The 16405-nt window shown below is 38.1% G+C and overlaps 1 protein-coding gene across 3 annotated transcripts in view; it reads left to right on the top strand.

Moving 5' to 3' along the window:
- Positions 1-16405, top strand: part of LOC150091130 (mitochondrial intermediate peptidase) — a 323378-nt gene that overhangs the window by 206978 nt on the left and 99995 nt on the right. For all 3 annotated transcript variants that reach the window (XM_090382168.1, XM_090382159.1, XM_090382176.1), the window contains exon 11: positions 10594-10722. In XM_090382168.1, coding sequence (XP_090238294.1) covers positions 10594-10722 — 129 coding nt within the window. The remainder of the gene's footprint in view (positions 1-10593; positions 10723-16405) is intronic.

Raw genomic sequence — 16405 nt, 5'->3', positions numbered from 1 at the left:
AAGATGAATATGGCTGAAACAAAAGTAATGATGAACAAGTATGTCATAGAAAGGGATATAGTTATTGAAGGAGCAGTAATTGAAAAGGTGGAGTCATATACTTATATGGGAAAAGTCATCAGCTGTTATAATGATAAATGGCTGGAAGTCAAGAGAAGAATAAATTTTGGATGGATAGCATTCAGGAAATATTGTCACATACTGAGGAGCAATATCCCAATTTGTCTGAAATGTAAAATAATGAACCAATGTATACTACCTACATGACTTATGGAAGTGAAACTTGGGCCCTCACCAAAAGAATGGAAGAGAAGCTGAGAACTACACAGCGAAGAATGGAGCGGATTATATTGAAATCAGACTTGTTTTATGAAAGGTATCAAAACCTATAGTACTTAGTACCGTACATGGGTTGAAGGAGAAGTATGGGGGGAGGGGGGTGCCAGAAACTTCGCTCTAGAGACTAAACATGGGTTCCACCACTTCAAGCCTCCAATAAGCAAAGTGGTGGTATTTCACCGGTTGATGAAAGTTATCTACCACCTGAAGACTGGTAGATAAGAAGTGAAACAAATGGATTAGGCAGCAAACTCAAGAAAAGGACATTCTTATCAAAACTAAAGAACTAAAATGGTCTTGTGCAGGACACATAGCTCGAAGACATGATGACAGATGGACTAAGAGAATAACAGAATGTCACCCAAGAGGAGCTAGAAGAAAACCTGGAAGACAACGACGGAGAAGGATATATGAAATTCATGAGTTTGTGGATAGTAAATGGATGGCCATTGCACAAAACAGAAGGAACTGGAAAGTTGCTGGAGAGTTTTCAATACACTGCATTTTATCTTGCAGCGGATTGAAAATGGCTGATGATGATGATGAATGTCCTAGTTTGCAGATGATGATGAATGTCCTAGTTTGCAGATGATGCAAAGGTTGGCAGGGTTGTTAACGACAGTATGCTACTCCAACTGGATTTCAATAAGTTGGGCAAATGAGCTGAGAAGTGGCAACTTCTTAGCCCGTTTGCATATGGGTAGCAAATTAAGAAGGATGTCGTTTTAAATAGTTAAATTTTAAGAAGGATTTAGAGCTGTTGGAATGAGAACAGAGAAGGCAACAAGATTAGTGAATGGAACAGAGGGTTGCTCTTACGAAGAAAGGCTTAAGTTTTGAAAATTACAGTGCCTGGAGACTAGGCACCTGCGAGGTGATCTGAGTGAGGTGTATAAAGCCTTGAATGGTTTGAGCATGCTCATTGCTAATAGGATTTTTCCTCTTGTTCAGAATAATCGTTTGAGAGGGCATAATTGAGGAAAGGCAGATGTAGGATACATGTGCAGAATTTTTCCTTTAGCCAGCGGGTGATTGATTGCCGGAACACTGGAACAAACTTCCATCTGTTGTTGAAGAAGTTGATAGGTTAAATAGAATCAAGGCAGAACTTGACAAACATTTGGAGTGAGTGAATGGGTGAAATAAGTGTGTGTGTTTTTTTTTTTTTTTTTTGGCTGATGCTATATAAGCTTGCTTTCTTGCATCATGTGCCTATGCTAATAACACATGAGAAACGTACGAACTGTGTGGTACTACACTCGGGGAAGTGGAAAGTAAAAAAGACCTGGGGGTAATTGTGCAGTCAAATATGAAGTTCTCTGAGCAGTGCAGATGGGGTGTGAAGCCAGGTCATGGAGTCTTGTCAATGATATGTAGGGATTTTGCTAGCAGGGATTGGGAGGCCATTATCCCTTTATACTGAAATTGAAATTTTATTAAAATTAAATCGCAATCATGACTCAGACGAGAGCAGCAAAGCAAAAGGCTCAAGCTAAATGGAGTGATGTGGCTCAAGGTAGAACTGAGGGGGACAGTTTCCTTCTGAATCACAGCCTTTTAAAATGCACTGCTAGCTTGATGTTTGTGGGGCAATCAGGTATAGGATACGATATTGCCAATGGGGATGTCATTGTGTGTGCAGGATGTAAGGAAATGAGGTGACAACTCAAATTTGTTACGGGCTTATATGAGAGCTTGAAGGACAGGGTGGATGTCCTCAAAGGATCTAAATTGAGGGCCCATCAAGCTCTCAGCTGCCCACATCAACGCCAGAGCTTGCACTTGATCATCACGCAACACAGTGGAAACCCCCAAGGCAGAATGTGCTGGTCCCACAGGAACTAGTAGTTGTTGTTGACTCTATTGTCAGGAAAAAGGGAAACATGCTATGTAAAAAGGCTAGGTGGAACAGGACCAGGGTATGTCTGCCAGGAGCAAAGGTTGATGAAGTTGTAGAGCAGGTATCATCTTTTAAGGGCACAAAGGGTGATATAGTTGTACACGTTGACACTAATGATATTAAGAGTAGGAGACCGGCAGAATTACTTAGCAAGTACAGGTCACTGTTGAAAAAAGCCTTCAATTAGTGTTGAATTTGAAAGTGTCTGCAATTCTGCCCAGACACGATAGGAGGGAGTATGTGATGAGAGCCTTGTCGATCAATTCGACCCTGGAAAGACTGTATGAGGCTCAAGGGGTATTGTCAAAGGCGGATGTTAGAGATGTGGTGTCACACAGATATGAGGAAGGCAGAACTGGAATTTGGGGAGTACAATGTGTACAGGAAGGATAGACAAGATAGGAAGGGAGGAGGGGTTATACTATTAGTTAAGAAACACATAAAATCCAAGGAAGTGAAGCCAGTCGACATCGCTATACAATGCAGTGTTGAGTCAGTTTGGTGTGACATAAGCATTGGGAGATCAAAATTGAGAGTAGGAGTGTGTTTTCGGCCTAATGACTCTGATGAGTGTAATAAGATAATAAGAAACTGTGCAGGGAAATAGTAAATCAGAGAGTCTTATAATGGGGGATTTTAATTTCCCAGATATTGACTGGAATTTGTGGGTTGGTCACTCACACTAGCAAGGCTTTTGCAGAATTATTGGATAATTGTTTTCCTCCACTTTCCTCTCACTTAATGACTTTGTAATAACTGAGAGCAAAGTGGAGGAGAAATTGTTGTAGTTCAACATAAGAAAAGCATCTGGAGTGGATGGGATCTATCCAGTTATATTAAAGAGGTGGCAAAGCAACTAAGCAAACCCTTATCCATAATTATGAGATCATCCTTGGACTCAGAGGAGGTTCCTATAGACTGGAGATGTGCAAATGTATCCCCAGTTCACAAAGGGGGATCGAAGGGCGACACGAGTAATTACAACAGACCAGATAGTTTAACTTCTCTTCCGGGTAAAATAATGGAGCCACTGGTTAAAGATGCATTGCAGGATCTAGACAAGACTGCAGCAATAATTCAGACACAGCATGGGTTTCTTAATGGAAAGTCTCTTGTCTGACAAATTTGATAGGATATTATGATTCGGTTACAAAGGAACTGGATGCAAAAAATAATTTTGATATCATATATCTGGATTTCAGGAAAGCTTTTGACACTGTTGTGCATGGAAGACTATTATACAAATTGGAGCAGAATGGTATTAAGGGTAAGTTGCCACAATGGATAAAAGGATGGTTAAGTGGGAGAAGACAGAGGATGGTAATCAATGAGTGCTGCTCTTCATGGACTAATGTTATTAGTGGAGTCCCACAGGGTTCGGTGTTGGGTCCACTGTTGTTTTGTATATTTATCAATGGTATTGATGAAGGTATATCAGACTTAGTGTCGAAGTTTGCAGATGATACAAAGGTTGGCAGGGTTGATAATGACAGCATGGCAGTGTGCTACTGCAACAGTATCTAGATAATTTGGGCAGAAGGGCTAAGAAGTGGCAACTGAAGTTTAATCTTGACAAATCAAAGTACTGCATGTGGGTAGAAGTAACCCCAGAGAAACGTACCAACTGTGTGGTACTACACTAAAGGTGGTAGAAAATGAAAAAGACCTGGGGGTAATTGTGCAGTCAGATATGAAGTTTTCTGAGCAATGGAAAAGGAGGTGATTGTCTCTCTGTATAAGGCAGTGGTCAGGCCACGCCTTGAGTACTGCATACAGGTCTGGAAGTCTCATTTTAAGAAGGATGTAGATTTGCTTGAGCGTGTACAGAGAAGGGCAACAAGATTGGTGAGGGGGATGAAGGGATCCTCTTACCTAGAGAGACTTAAGTTCTGCAAATTGCAGTGGCTGGAGACTAGGCACCTGCGTGGTGATCTGATTAAGGTGTATAAGGCCTTGAATGGGTAATAACTGATAGGAAAGTGGAGGAGAAATTGTTGAATATAAACATAAAGGAACCCGAGGTGAATAGGATCTATCCAGTTATATTAAAGGAGGCAGCAAAGGAAGTAAGCAAACCCTTAGCCATAATTATGAGAGCTTCTTTGGACCCATGGACTGGAGATGTGAAAGTGTGGCCCCAATTCACAAAGGAGGATCATAGGGCAACACAAGTAATTATAGACCTGTTAGTTTAACTTTTCTTCCAGGAAAATTAATGGAGGCACTGGTTAAAGGAGCACTGCAGGATCATCTAGACAAGACTTCAGTTATAGCTCAGACACAGCATGGTTTTGTTAAGGGAAAGTCTTGCCAGACCAATTTGATTGAATACTGTTATGTGGTCACAAAGGAACTGGATGCAGGGAATAACTTTGATAACATATATGTGGATCTTAGGAAGGCTTTTGATACTGTTGCACATGGAAGACTGCTGCTCAAATTGTAGCAGTGTAGCATTAGAGGCATATTGCTGCTATGGATAAAGAGGTGGTTTTGTGGGAGAAGACAGAGAGTGGTAATCAATGGACACTTCTCATCGTGGATTAATGTTATTAGTGGAGTCCCTCAGGGTTCAGGATTGGGTCCTTTGTTGCTTTCTGTATTTATAAATGACATTGATGATGGTATATCAAGCTTAACGATATGAATGTTGACAGGGTTGTTAAGGACACTAATGACAGTACGCTGCTGCAACAGGATCTAGAAAAGTTGAGCAGATGGGTTGAGAGGTGGCAAATGCAGTTTAACATTGACAAAGGTAAAGTAGTACATATGGGAAGCAGGAACCCCAGAGTGACATATCAACTCTGTGGTACTACACTGACAGTGGTAGAGAACGAAAAGGACCTGGGGGTAATTGTGCAGGCAGATATGAAGTTTTCTGAGCAGTCAGATGGTCTGCAAGAGTAGCTCATAATGTCTTGTCAATGATTAACTGGAATTTTTGTAGCAGAGATAAGGAGGTGATTATCCCCTTATATAAGGCAATGGTGAGGCCACACCTTGAGTACTGTATTCAGGTCTGGAGGCCTCATTTTAAGAATTATGTATTGCTGTTGGAATGAGTACAGAGAAGGACAACAAGATTAGTTCGGCCCTGGAAAGATTGTGCAAGGCTCGAGGGTTAGAATATTTTTCAGCCTGGTCTGTACTTGTTAACAGAGAGACTGCTTCTACAGGGATGGGATACACTTAAATAGAAAAAAGGCGCAAGAAGGTTTGCTGATGCTATCGAGGCAGTGTTAGGTGGGTCGGAAAACTGCTAGATTGGGGGAATGCAAGGACTAATAGATTAACAGTAGCCACTGGCAGAGGTTAAATTGATTCTTGCACTGCTTCTATTGGAATGAGCCGCAGCCTGGAAAATAAGATGCAGGATATTTCAGAGACTGCTGGGAATCATTGGGGTATAAGTAAACACATGGTTTGTGTTAGGGTAGCTAAGAAAAAAAACAGGTGCATGTATACTTGCATGTACACCAATGCTAGGAGTTTAGTAAATAAATTTGATGAATTTGAGGTATTGCTCAAAACATCAAAGGCAGATATTGTGGGGATTTCATAGACGTGGTGTCACACAGATATAAGGAATGCAGAACTGGAATTTGGGGAGTACAATGTCTACAGAAGGGATAGACAGGATAGGAAGGGAGGAGAGGTTATGCTATTAGTTAAGAAATACATAAAATCCAAGGAAGTGAAGCCAGTTGACATTGCTGGACAGTGCATTGTCGAGTCAGTTTGGTGTGACATAAGCATTGGGAGATCAAAATTGAGAGTAGGAGTGTGCTATAGACCTAATGACTCTGATGAGTATAATAAGAAATTGTACAGGGAAATAGAGTGGGCCAGTAAATCAGAGAGAATGGGGGATTTTAATTTCCCAGATATTGACTGGAATTTGGGGGCTGGTCACTCACACACTAGCAAGGCTTTTGTGGATTTATTGGATAATTGTTTTCTACATCAGCATGTTCAGGAGGCAACTAGAGGGAGTAATACTCTTGATTTGATTATCAGTAGTGATCTTCATGCATTAAGAATCTGCGGGTAAATGAAACACTAGGTGGCAGTGATCACAGTGTGCTGAAGTGGGATTTACTCAAAGGGGTAACTACCATTAGGGGTAAAGGGAAGGGTTATTGCTTTCGTAAAGGCAACTACGATGGACTGAGACAGTATTTAAATTCTATACAGTGGGACCAACTGATGATGTTACCAACAGCAAATTCAAAATGGGAAGCATTCAAAGAACTTATCTTGGAAGCTACTATGCTTTACTTACCAAATAAGAAATACTGTTCAAGGTTTAGGCCTAAGTGGATGTCAGATGAACGAATGAGACATATGGCAGAGAAGAAAAATGCATGGCATACATACAAATTAACACTTGAAACAGAAGCCTATGATAGATACAAGTTGATCTGTAACCAATTTACAAAGGAGGTTAGGCAGGCAAAGGCAGATTACGAGAAATCTTTGGCAAGGGATGCAAAGAAAAACAGCAAAGAGTTCTTTACTTATGTAAACTCTAGAAGGAAGGGGATGAATCAGATTGGTCCACTTGATATCGATGGGTCAACTGTTGATCCTGCTCAGGTAGCTAACAAACTAAATGAATATTTTCCATCGACATTCACACACGAGGATTTATTCAGCAAGGGGAATGCCAGAGGTGTATTCAACTCTGGCAGTAAGCTAGAGAATCTTGTCATTACTGAGAGTAAAGTGGAGGAGAAATTGTTCAAGATAAATACAAGAAAGCCACCTGGGGTGGATGGGATCTATCCAGTTATATTAAAGGAGGCAGCAAACCCTTAGCCATAATTATGAGAGCTTCCTTGGACTCAGTGGAAGTACCCAGGGACTGGAGATGTGCAAATGTGACCCCAATTCACAAAGGAGGATCAAAGGGCAACACAAGTAATTATAGACCTGTTAGTTTAACTTCTGTTCCCGGAAAATTAATGGAGGCACTGGTTAAAGAAGCACCGCAGATTCATCTAGACAAGACTTCAGTTATAGCTCAGACACAGCATGGTTTTGTTAAGGGGAAGTCTTGCCTGACCAATTTGATTGGATACTATGATGCAGTCACAAAAGAACTGGATGCAGGTAATAACTTTGATATTATATACTTGGATCTTAGAAAGGCTTTTGATACTGTTGCACATGGAAGACTGCTGCATAAATTGGGCATAAAGGGGTGGTTGAGGGGGAGAAGACAGAGAATGGTAATCAATGGACACTGCTCATCGTGGACTAATGTTATTAGTGCAGTCCCTCAGGGTTCAGTATTGGGTCCATTATTGTTTTCTGTATTTATAAATGATATTGATGATGGTATATCAAGCTGAATGTCTAAGTTTGCAGACAATACGAAGGTTGGCAGGGTTGTCAAGGACACTACTGACACTATGCTACTGCAATAGGATCTGGAAAGGTTGAGCAGATGGGCTGAGATGTGGCAAATGAAGTTTTTAACATTGACAAATGTAAAGTACTACATATGGGAAACAGCAACCCCAGAGCAACGTATCAACTCTGGTACTTACACTGACAGTGGTAGAGAATGAAAGGGCCCTTGTGTGGTTGTGCAGGCAGATATGAAGTTTTCTGAGCAGTGCAGATGGGCTGCAAGGGTAGCTCATGTTGTATTGTCGATGATATATAGGAATTTTTCTAGCAGGGATAAGGAGGTGATTATTCCCTTGTATAAGGCAATGGTCAGGCCACAACTAGAGTACTGTATACAGGTCTGGAGGCCTCATTTCAAGAAGGATGTAGAGATGCTGGAACGAGTACAGAGAAGGGCAACAAGATTGGTGAATGGAACAAATTGGTGCTCTTACGAAGAAAGGCTTAAGTTTTGCAAATTACAGTGTCTGGAGACTAGGCACCAGCGAGGTGATCTGATAGAGGTTTATAAAGCCTTGAATGGTTTGAGCATGCTCAATGCTAATGGGATTCTTCCTCTTGGTCAGAATAATCACCTGAGAGGGCATAAATTCAAATTGAGGAAAGACAGATATAGGGTAGACATGAGGAAATTTGCCTTTAGCCAACGGGTGGTTGTTTGGTGGGACAGACTTCCATCCCTTGTCGTGGAAGTTGATAGCCTAAATAAGTTTAAAGCTCAGCTGGACAGATATTTCGAACGAACAGAGCGGTGAAGTGGAAGTGGTTATTTTAATTTATTTATTATTTATCTTTTTTTTTTTGGCTGATGCTGCATAAGCTTGCTTTCTTGCATCAAATGCCTATGCTAATGCTAATTAGTGAATCGGACAAAGGGTTGCTCTTATGAAGAAAGGCTTAAATTTTGCAAATTACGGTGTCTGGAGACTTGGCACCTGCGAGGTGATCTGATTGAGGTGTATAAAGCCTTGAATGGTTTGAGCATGCTCAATGCTGATGGAAATCTTTCTCTTGCTCAGAATAATCATTTGAGAGGGCATAAATTCAAATTGAGGAAAGAAAGATGTAGGATAGATGTTCGGAAGTTTGCCTTTAGCCAGTGGGTGGTTGGTGGAACAGACTTCCATCCTTTGTTGTGGAAGTTGATAGTCTAAATAAAATTAAGGCTGAGCTGGACAGGTACTTGGAACGAATGGAGGGGTGAAATGGGAGCGTGTTTTTTTTTGATGATGCTGCATAAGCTTGCTTTCTTGCATCATATGCCTCTTCTAATGTTAATCCCATTATACAAGGCCGCACCTAGAGTACTGTGTACAGGTCTGGAGGTCTAATTTTAGTGAAATGTAGAGTTGCTAGAATGAATACAAAGAAGGGCAACAAGATTGGTGAGGGGAACAAAGGCTAAAGTTCTGCAAATCACAGCACCTGGAGAGTAGGCATCTGCGAGATGATCTGATTAAGGTGTATAAGGCCTTGTATGGGTTGAGCAGAATGCTGATGGGATTCTTTCTCTTGTTCAGATTAAGAACCTGAGTGAGCACAGTTTCAAATTGAAGAAAAAGAGTTAGAATAGATGTGCAGAAATTTGCCTTTAGCCAGCAGGTAGTTGATTGGTGAAACAACTTCCATCTTTCGTTGTGGAAGGTGATAGCTTAAATAAATTTAAGTCTGAACTGTACAGGTTAGGAACGAATGGAGTGGTGAAATGTTTTTTTTTTTTTTTATTTGGCTAATGCTGCATAAGCTTGCTTTCTTGCATCTTATGCCTCTACTTATGCTAACTTGGAAGCTGTTGAGTAATTAAAGAACTGCATTACGTGTTATCTTTTGGTGACTAATGGAAAAGAATTTTGCATTAGTTTTGCATTTCTTGACCACTTTATGTATTCAGGAATCTACTATATATTAAGGAGTGAGTGTTGTTGAACATGCCACGCTTAATTGATTAACTAATTGACGCCATCAGTGAGTTAATTGCTAACATTGTCTAGAACATGCTTCTCCATGTTGCTGAAAATGTGTCATCTGGTTAGAGTATATTTAGCGCAAAATTGGGTGGCAGTTCCAGTGCCTCTCCTCTTATAACATACACATTATGATCTTATTCAATAGTTCTACACTTCAATAAAATTATATAACAATCTTGTTGGAGATATGCAAATTTATGAATTTAACCTCTCAATCCAAGTAGTTTCAAGAATTGAAAAATAAAAGGCAATAATTAATAAAGGATTTTAAAGGAGCTGGCTCCTGTAATGTTATTAATGAATTGCATTTTTTCCTTCATTTCTTACTTTCTCTCAAGCAACTTATCTTAATGAAACTGTCTGGTTACTTTAAGAAAATGCGCCTCCGTAACCAGGTGGGAAGGAGCCCGTCACCACCAAATATGGAGGGTGCGGAAAGGTCAGGGAATGACCACTGCATATCCCGGAGCAATATGGCCTTAGTTGCTAATGCTGCTAAAAACCAAAGAACTAACTAACTTTAAGAAAATGGGGTAAGTTAATACTGTTTTCATTTCTAATTTGAAGTGAAAAGAAGACAGTGCACTTTCTTGGCAGTTTAATATTTCATAAAACTAATGAATGCCATTGATTGCATTTTGCTTTGCCTGGTTGCAAGACCCGACCAAGTGAAAACGCTGATGAGTTATGTGCTATCCACATATAGCCAATAGCCATCTTTGTCCATTCTTCAAAATCCCCCCTCCCTTATTTTTGCTATGCTAATTTAATTTAATCTAATCCAATATTACATCGGTATGTAATATAATTAGTTATTCATTGGAAGGAGATGAGGTAAATGTCAGTGCATTTATATGTATGTTATTAAGCAATGTATTATAAATTATAAATTGCAATAAATATCCTTTACAGTATAAGATTTTGAGAGTGTAAGATTATATATATGAATGAGTGTATATACCTTTTTAGGCAGTTTGTGAAGACCACAGTGTTCTTGGATATATTTATTGTGATTTTTATGAAAGACCTGGTAAGCCCAATCAAGATTGTCATTTTACTATTCAAGGAGGAAAATTATTGAAAAATGAAACATACCAAGTAGGTATCGGTAGTATATTGCATTTGTTTTACTTTATTTTTTATTTGTTCTTTTTTCTGAGAAAAATTATATTTTAAGTGTGTTTATTTGCACTGATCATTAGATCTTTCCTGAGATCTCTTTATCTCTCACTTAAACTTGAGTTAAAACCAGCATTCACTGAAGTATATTCCCCCCTCCCCTAATAAAATAAAATATAACTTATTAATTTAAATTTAATAAACAAATAGCATTAATTATTACATATTTATTAAATTTTCTGTTCTCTAAGATTAACCTTTCATTCATGAATAGCTGCAAATCTTGGATCATTTCATCCAGGTCTAAATCCTTTGCAAAGGCATGTTCATTTGATAAGATTGCCGACCAATCTAATGATCTTGTGTCATCATGGAACAGAGGTCTTTTTTTATTAACTTTATTTTTGAAAAAAAGCTTCCTTCAGCACTGACAACTGGCAAAATTACAAGAATTCCTAGTGCCTCCGTAGCCAGGTGGGAAGGAGCAGCAGTGCGTAGCACACGCTTCTCGATTAGACCGGGGTTCGAGGCCATCACCACCAAATACGGAGGATGTGGAAAGGTCAGGGAATGACCACTGCATATCCCGGAGCAATATGGCCTTAGCTGCTAATGCTCCTAAAAAACCAAATAACAAACAAACAAACAAGAATTCCTGACACATAAAGATTTGCCGATGATGCCATCAACGTGTTTGAACCCGTGACTAGATTTTTAGCAAAAATAACTATCTTCGAAATGCTTTCACAAATATTTTAATTATTCATATAAATCACCATCTTACACACAATTCTAAATCCATATTGGACTGGATTGTAATGTTTAAAAATATGAAGAAAAAAAAAAAGTGGATTCTAAAATTTTCTTTTTTAATCGTTCCAACTTCTATTATCATACATTCTCTTTTGGAATGAGTTGTTGTGGTTGTTGTAATAGGTTTTTGGGTGCATCACTGACAGATCATATAGAATCATATTTATTATGTCTCTAAATTGTATGTTCTATGGTCACCTATTTGCCGGATGTAAAACCTGAGCTTCTGGGAGGAGGGGAAAAAAAACCATGCAACCTACCTGAGACTGACTTAACTCAAATACGTGAAAAAAAAAACCCCATAAATTCTTCACATCATTGATGGGATTCAAACCAGGGCTTTTTTCATCTGGTGTTATGAATTTTTTGTTTGACCAAATTCAGGCTGAATTTCCAGTTCAGTTGCCAACTTTTGGATCATCTAGAATAGTGTTTTTGAAGTACAATCCACAGATCACAAAATCTCTTTAACAAACTTCCATATAACGAATTTTTTTTATTTCCCCTTGGTCATTCCCATTACATTGAAAATAGTGTCCATATAACAAAGAAAATTTCCATATATTGAACTAATTTCGAGAAACATGGGTATGCATTGTTCACACCTCTGTCCTTTAGGCAATAGAGCTGATGCTGTAGAAAGCATGAGTTAATAGCTAAAAGAATTAAGATTTAATCCCTTTAGCTTTTAAGAGCTAAAGGGATTAATTCTTAAGAGCATGAATTAAGCGCTAAAACATTCCACAATTTACTGTTACCCATAAAACCTATACAACCTATAGCTCTACTGTACTGAGAAGTCACGCTGGTCAACTGCTGTTTATGTATCCACAGCCATTGGCAAAGATTAAAGGCATATTGGTGTAGATCGGAGCATAAAAAAAAATCACTTTAAAATTTGGTATCTCTGCCAGTAGTTTATCAACCATTCTGAAAAACTGTTTCGATTCTCAAACTGAGGAAACAGGACCCATCAGAAGCATGCATGTATGCCTCCGTAGCCAGATGGGCAGGAGCAGCAGTGCGTAGCACACGCTTCTTGATTAGACCTGGGTTCAAACCCATGACCACCAAATACAAAGGATGCAGAAAGGTCAGGGAATGACCACCGCATATCCCTGGAGAAATATGGCCTTAATTGCTAATGCTCCTAAAAACCAAATAACAACAACAACATCAGAAGCATGCGAAATTTTGCCTGTATCACGTATGATAATTATATGTAGATGAAGCCTTTTTAAGTGGGTGTACTTGATTAGAGACCAAAACATGCTGATATCATTGCTCATTAATAAAAGAAAAGGCTGTGGAGTGTGTATCTTTTCTGGGGAATAAAACATTCCAAGCTAGTTCTGGTTGGCTGAGCAAATTTAAAAAGTGCCATGGCTTACTCGAAAAAGTTATTTCTGTTGAAAGTGGAGTTGTAATCAAAGAAGACTGTACCAATTGGAGAAAAAGAGTGAAAAAAATTATGAAGGACTACAAGCCCAAAGACATGTTCAACATTGATGAAACAGGTGTATTTTTTAAATGTTTGCCGAACAAGACACTGACTTTTAAAGGTTATAAATGTTTAAGTGGTAAAATGGTAAGGAGAAATACAGTCTTGGTTGGTGCAAATATGGCTAGCAATGAAAAACTGAAGCATTTGGTAATAGGCTTTGGTAATAAACAACCCTGATGTTTCAAAGGAGTAAAGTCATTAGAGTTGGATTACAACTATAACAAAAAAAGCTTAGTTGATAAGTGAAATTTTTGAACAGTGGATTTTAAATTTCGATAGAAAGATGACAAAAGAAAACAGAAAAATCGCGTTGATTGTCGACAACTGCCCTGCCAACCTTCACTCGGTAATTTCGAAATGTACAGGTGTGAAGCTTGTTTCTTCCCTCCGAATACCTCGTTTAAACTGCAATCAATGGACCAGGGCATTATCAAGAATTTGAAAATGCTACCAAAGGCACATACTGGGAAAAAAAAAAAAATTATACTGAGAATAGAAACCAACCATCCTATAGATTCTGTTATAGTTTTTCTGATGTGCAGTGGGTGAAAGTGTGGAGTCAAGATGTGACGGAAACAATGATTAAGAATTGTTTCGCAAAGCAGGTTTTGCTAAAACACCAATTAACAGTGATGAGAGGAATGAAGTACTACAAGACATTAAGCAACTTTGGGAAGAACTCCAAGCAAGGGGTTTGATCATTGGAGAAATTGTTCTTGACGAATTTTTAGGAGTTGATAATGGTGTCATAGTAGCTGAATATCTGAGTGACTCCAACATTTTAGAGGGTATACAAAGTACTAGTGACAATATCAGCAATGACTTGGGCGAATATCAAGTTTGCAGATGATACAAAGGTTGGCAGGGTTGTTAATGACAATAAAGACATTATTCTACTGCAACAGGATCTAGAAAAGTTAGGCAGATGGCCTGAGAAGTGGCAACTAAAGTTTAACATTGACAAATGCAAAGTACTGCATATGGGTAGCAGTAACCCAAGAGAAATGTACAAACTCTGTGTTACTACACTCATGGAGGTGGAGAATGAAAAAGACCAGGGGCTAATTGTACAGACAGATATGAAGTTCTCTGAGCAGTGCAGACAAGCTGCCAGAGCAGGTTATGGAGTTTTGTCAATGATATATAGGAATTTTGCTTGCAGAAACAAGGAAGTGATTATCCCCTTGTATAAAGCAATGGTCAGGCCACACCTTGAGTACTGCATACAGGTCTGGAGGCCTCATTTTAGGAAGGATGTAGAGTTGCTAGAATGAGTACAGAGAAGGGCAACAAGATTGGTGAGAGGAACTAAGGGGTACATTTACGAAGAAAGGCTTAAGTTCTGTAAGTTGCAGCATCTGAAGACTAGGCACCTGTGAGGTGATCTGATTGAGGTGTATAAGGCCTTGAATGGTTTTAGCAGGCTCAGTGCTGATGGGATACTTCTGCTTGCTCATATTAAGAACCTGAGGGGGTATAGATTCAAATTGAGGAAAGACACTTGCAGAATAGATGTGTGGGTAGTTGATTGCTGAACAGACTTCCATCTGTTGTTGTGGAAATTGATAGCATAAATAAATTTAAGGCTGAACTAGACAAACATTTGGAGTGACAGGAATGGTTTTTTTTTTTTTTTTGGCTGATGCTATATAAGCTTGCTTTCTTTCATCATATGTCTCAATTAATGCTAATGCCAAAATGAGGGCCAATATTAAACCTAGCATTTGTCAAGGCCTTCAATATGAAGAAAATGTGCCAGAAAATATTTGAGTGTTTAACATTTTTATGAATGATGTACAGTAAAATCCAGTGTACTAATATATTGTGGTGGCATGTTTGCATTACCAGGGTACCTGCCCACCCAGTGATGAGTGAGCCAACAAGCTCCGAAATGCATCTGGGTGGTTGTGCCCACTGAGAATAAATAACAGTAGGCCTCTCTACTAGAGAAGCATTATTTATTTGAAGTGAAGGTAGCCACAATGTGAGATAAAATCTAAACGATGCCATTACACTATGTATGCAGTTAAACTTATTGGTAAACTATGGTGTATTTACACCTATATTATATAGTTAATTTCAACCCATAACGTATTATGCCTTGAGCATTTAGTCTTCAAAAAAATATTTTGTGCACTATCATGTATGTAGTCATTTCTTAATATATATGTATTAATAAATTAATTGTTTAAAATGTTAGAAAATGTATTCATTCCCACTTATTTCTGTTTTATTTCCCATCTTTTACTATATTTCTGAATGTTGACAGTATTTTTCATTGCTGAAATGGTCATATTTCTCTATAATAAAATTTCTGTTTAACGAATTTTTTCAAATGAATGATCGATTTCGTTATATAGAGGTCCAACTGTATATTAATGATTATTTTTTAAATACAATGATATGTAGTTGTACTTAACATGTAGTATATATTAGTTTGTTATAGGTATACGTGTATTTCCCATGAATATTAATAGGATTATTGCTTGGTTTGTCTTACTGTTAAGTCTTATGGACCGCTTTTATAAGTTTGCACTTTAGCCTGTTCCAAATCAAAATTATACTGATTAGTAAGTTTTTTACAATTGTTGCAACAATTACAAAACATGTTGAAAAAAATAGTAACTAATATAATTTCAGTCAGAGAATCACCAAGAAGGCAATTATTAATTAAATGTTGTAACAGTCTCAAATAAACTGTTATAACTAGTTTTTAAAATATTTAGTTTGCTCATCAACAAGAGGCAGCCTCGATTAGCATCCTTGTTTCAAACAATGAATAAATATATTCAATCTAAATGAGCAATCAAGTGACGTGTGCAAGAAAACTTCCAAATGAAAATGTAGCATTCATTATGTGTTTGTATAACTGGGAATTTAATAAAGAATAAAGCCAAGCTCTAGCAGTGGGACAATAGTGACTACCAGCAGTAATTACAGAAATATATAATGCAAAGTAGTGTTTTTTTTTTATTTTTTTTTATTCTTATTATTTTCTAACCCCAGCAATTTGATTATTTTGCTTATATGTTCCAGATATTCAGATACATTTAAAATCAGTATAAAGTATTTATTGCTCATAAGTAAAATAATGAGGTTGGTGGAGTTAAAAAAAAAAAAATGTGTTTAGTATGTTACACCAAATTGTTTGCCCATCGAAATACTTTGCTTTCATACACTACTGTAATAATTCTGCATCTTTTTCTTGATGAGATACCTTATGCAGTTTTTGCATTATATTTATACATTAGTATTACTATTAAACTGTGTAAAAATTTATATCCTAAAACTCAACATTTATCACTGCACAGTGTGTTACAGGTACTCCTCTTGGCTTTAACTGCT

The sequence above is a fragment of the Mastigoproctus giganteus genome, chromosome 1, assembly GCF_048544385.1.
Source record: "Mastigoproctus giganteus isolate SK-2022 chromosome 1, ASM4854438v1, whole genome shotgun sequence".
Taxonomy (NCBI): Eukaryota; Metazoa; Arthropoda; class Arachnida; order Uropygi; family Thelyphonidae; genus Mastigoproctus; species Mastigoproctus giganteus.
This window is presented reverse-complemented; position numbering and strand designations above follow the sequence as displayed.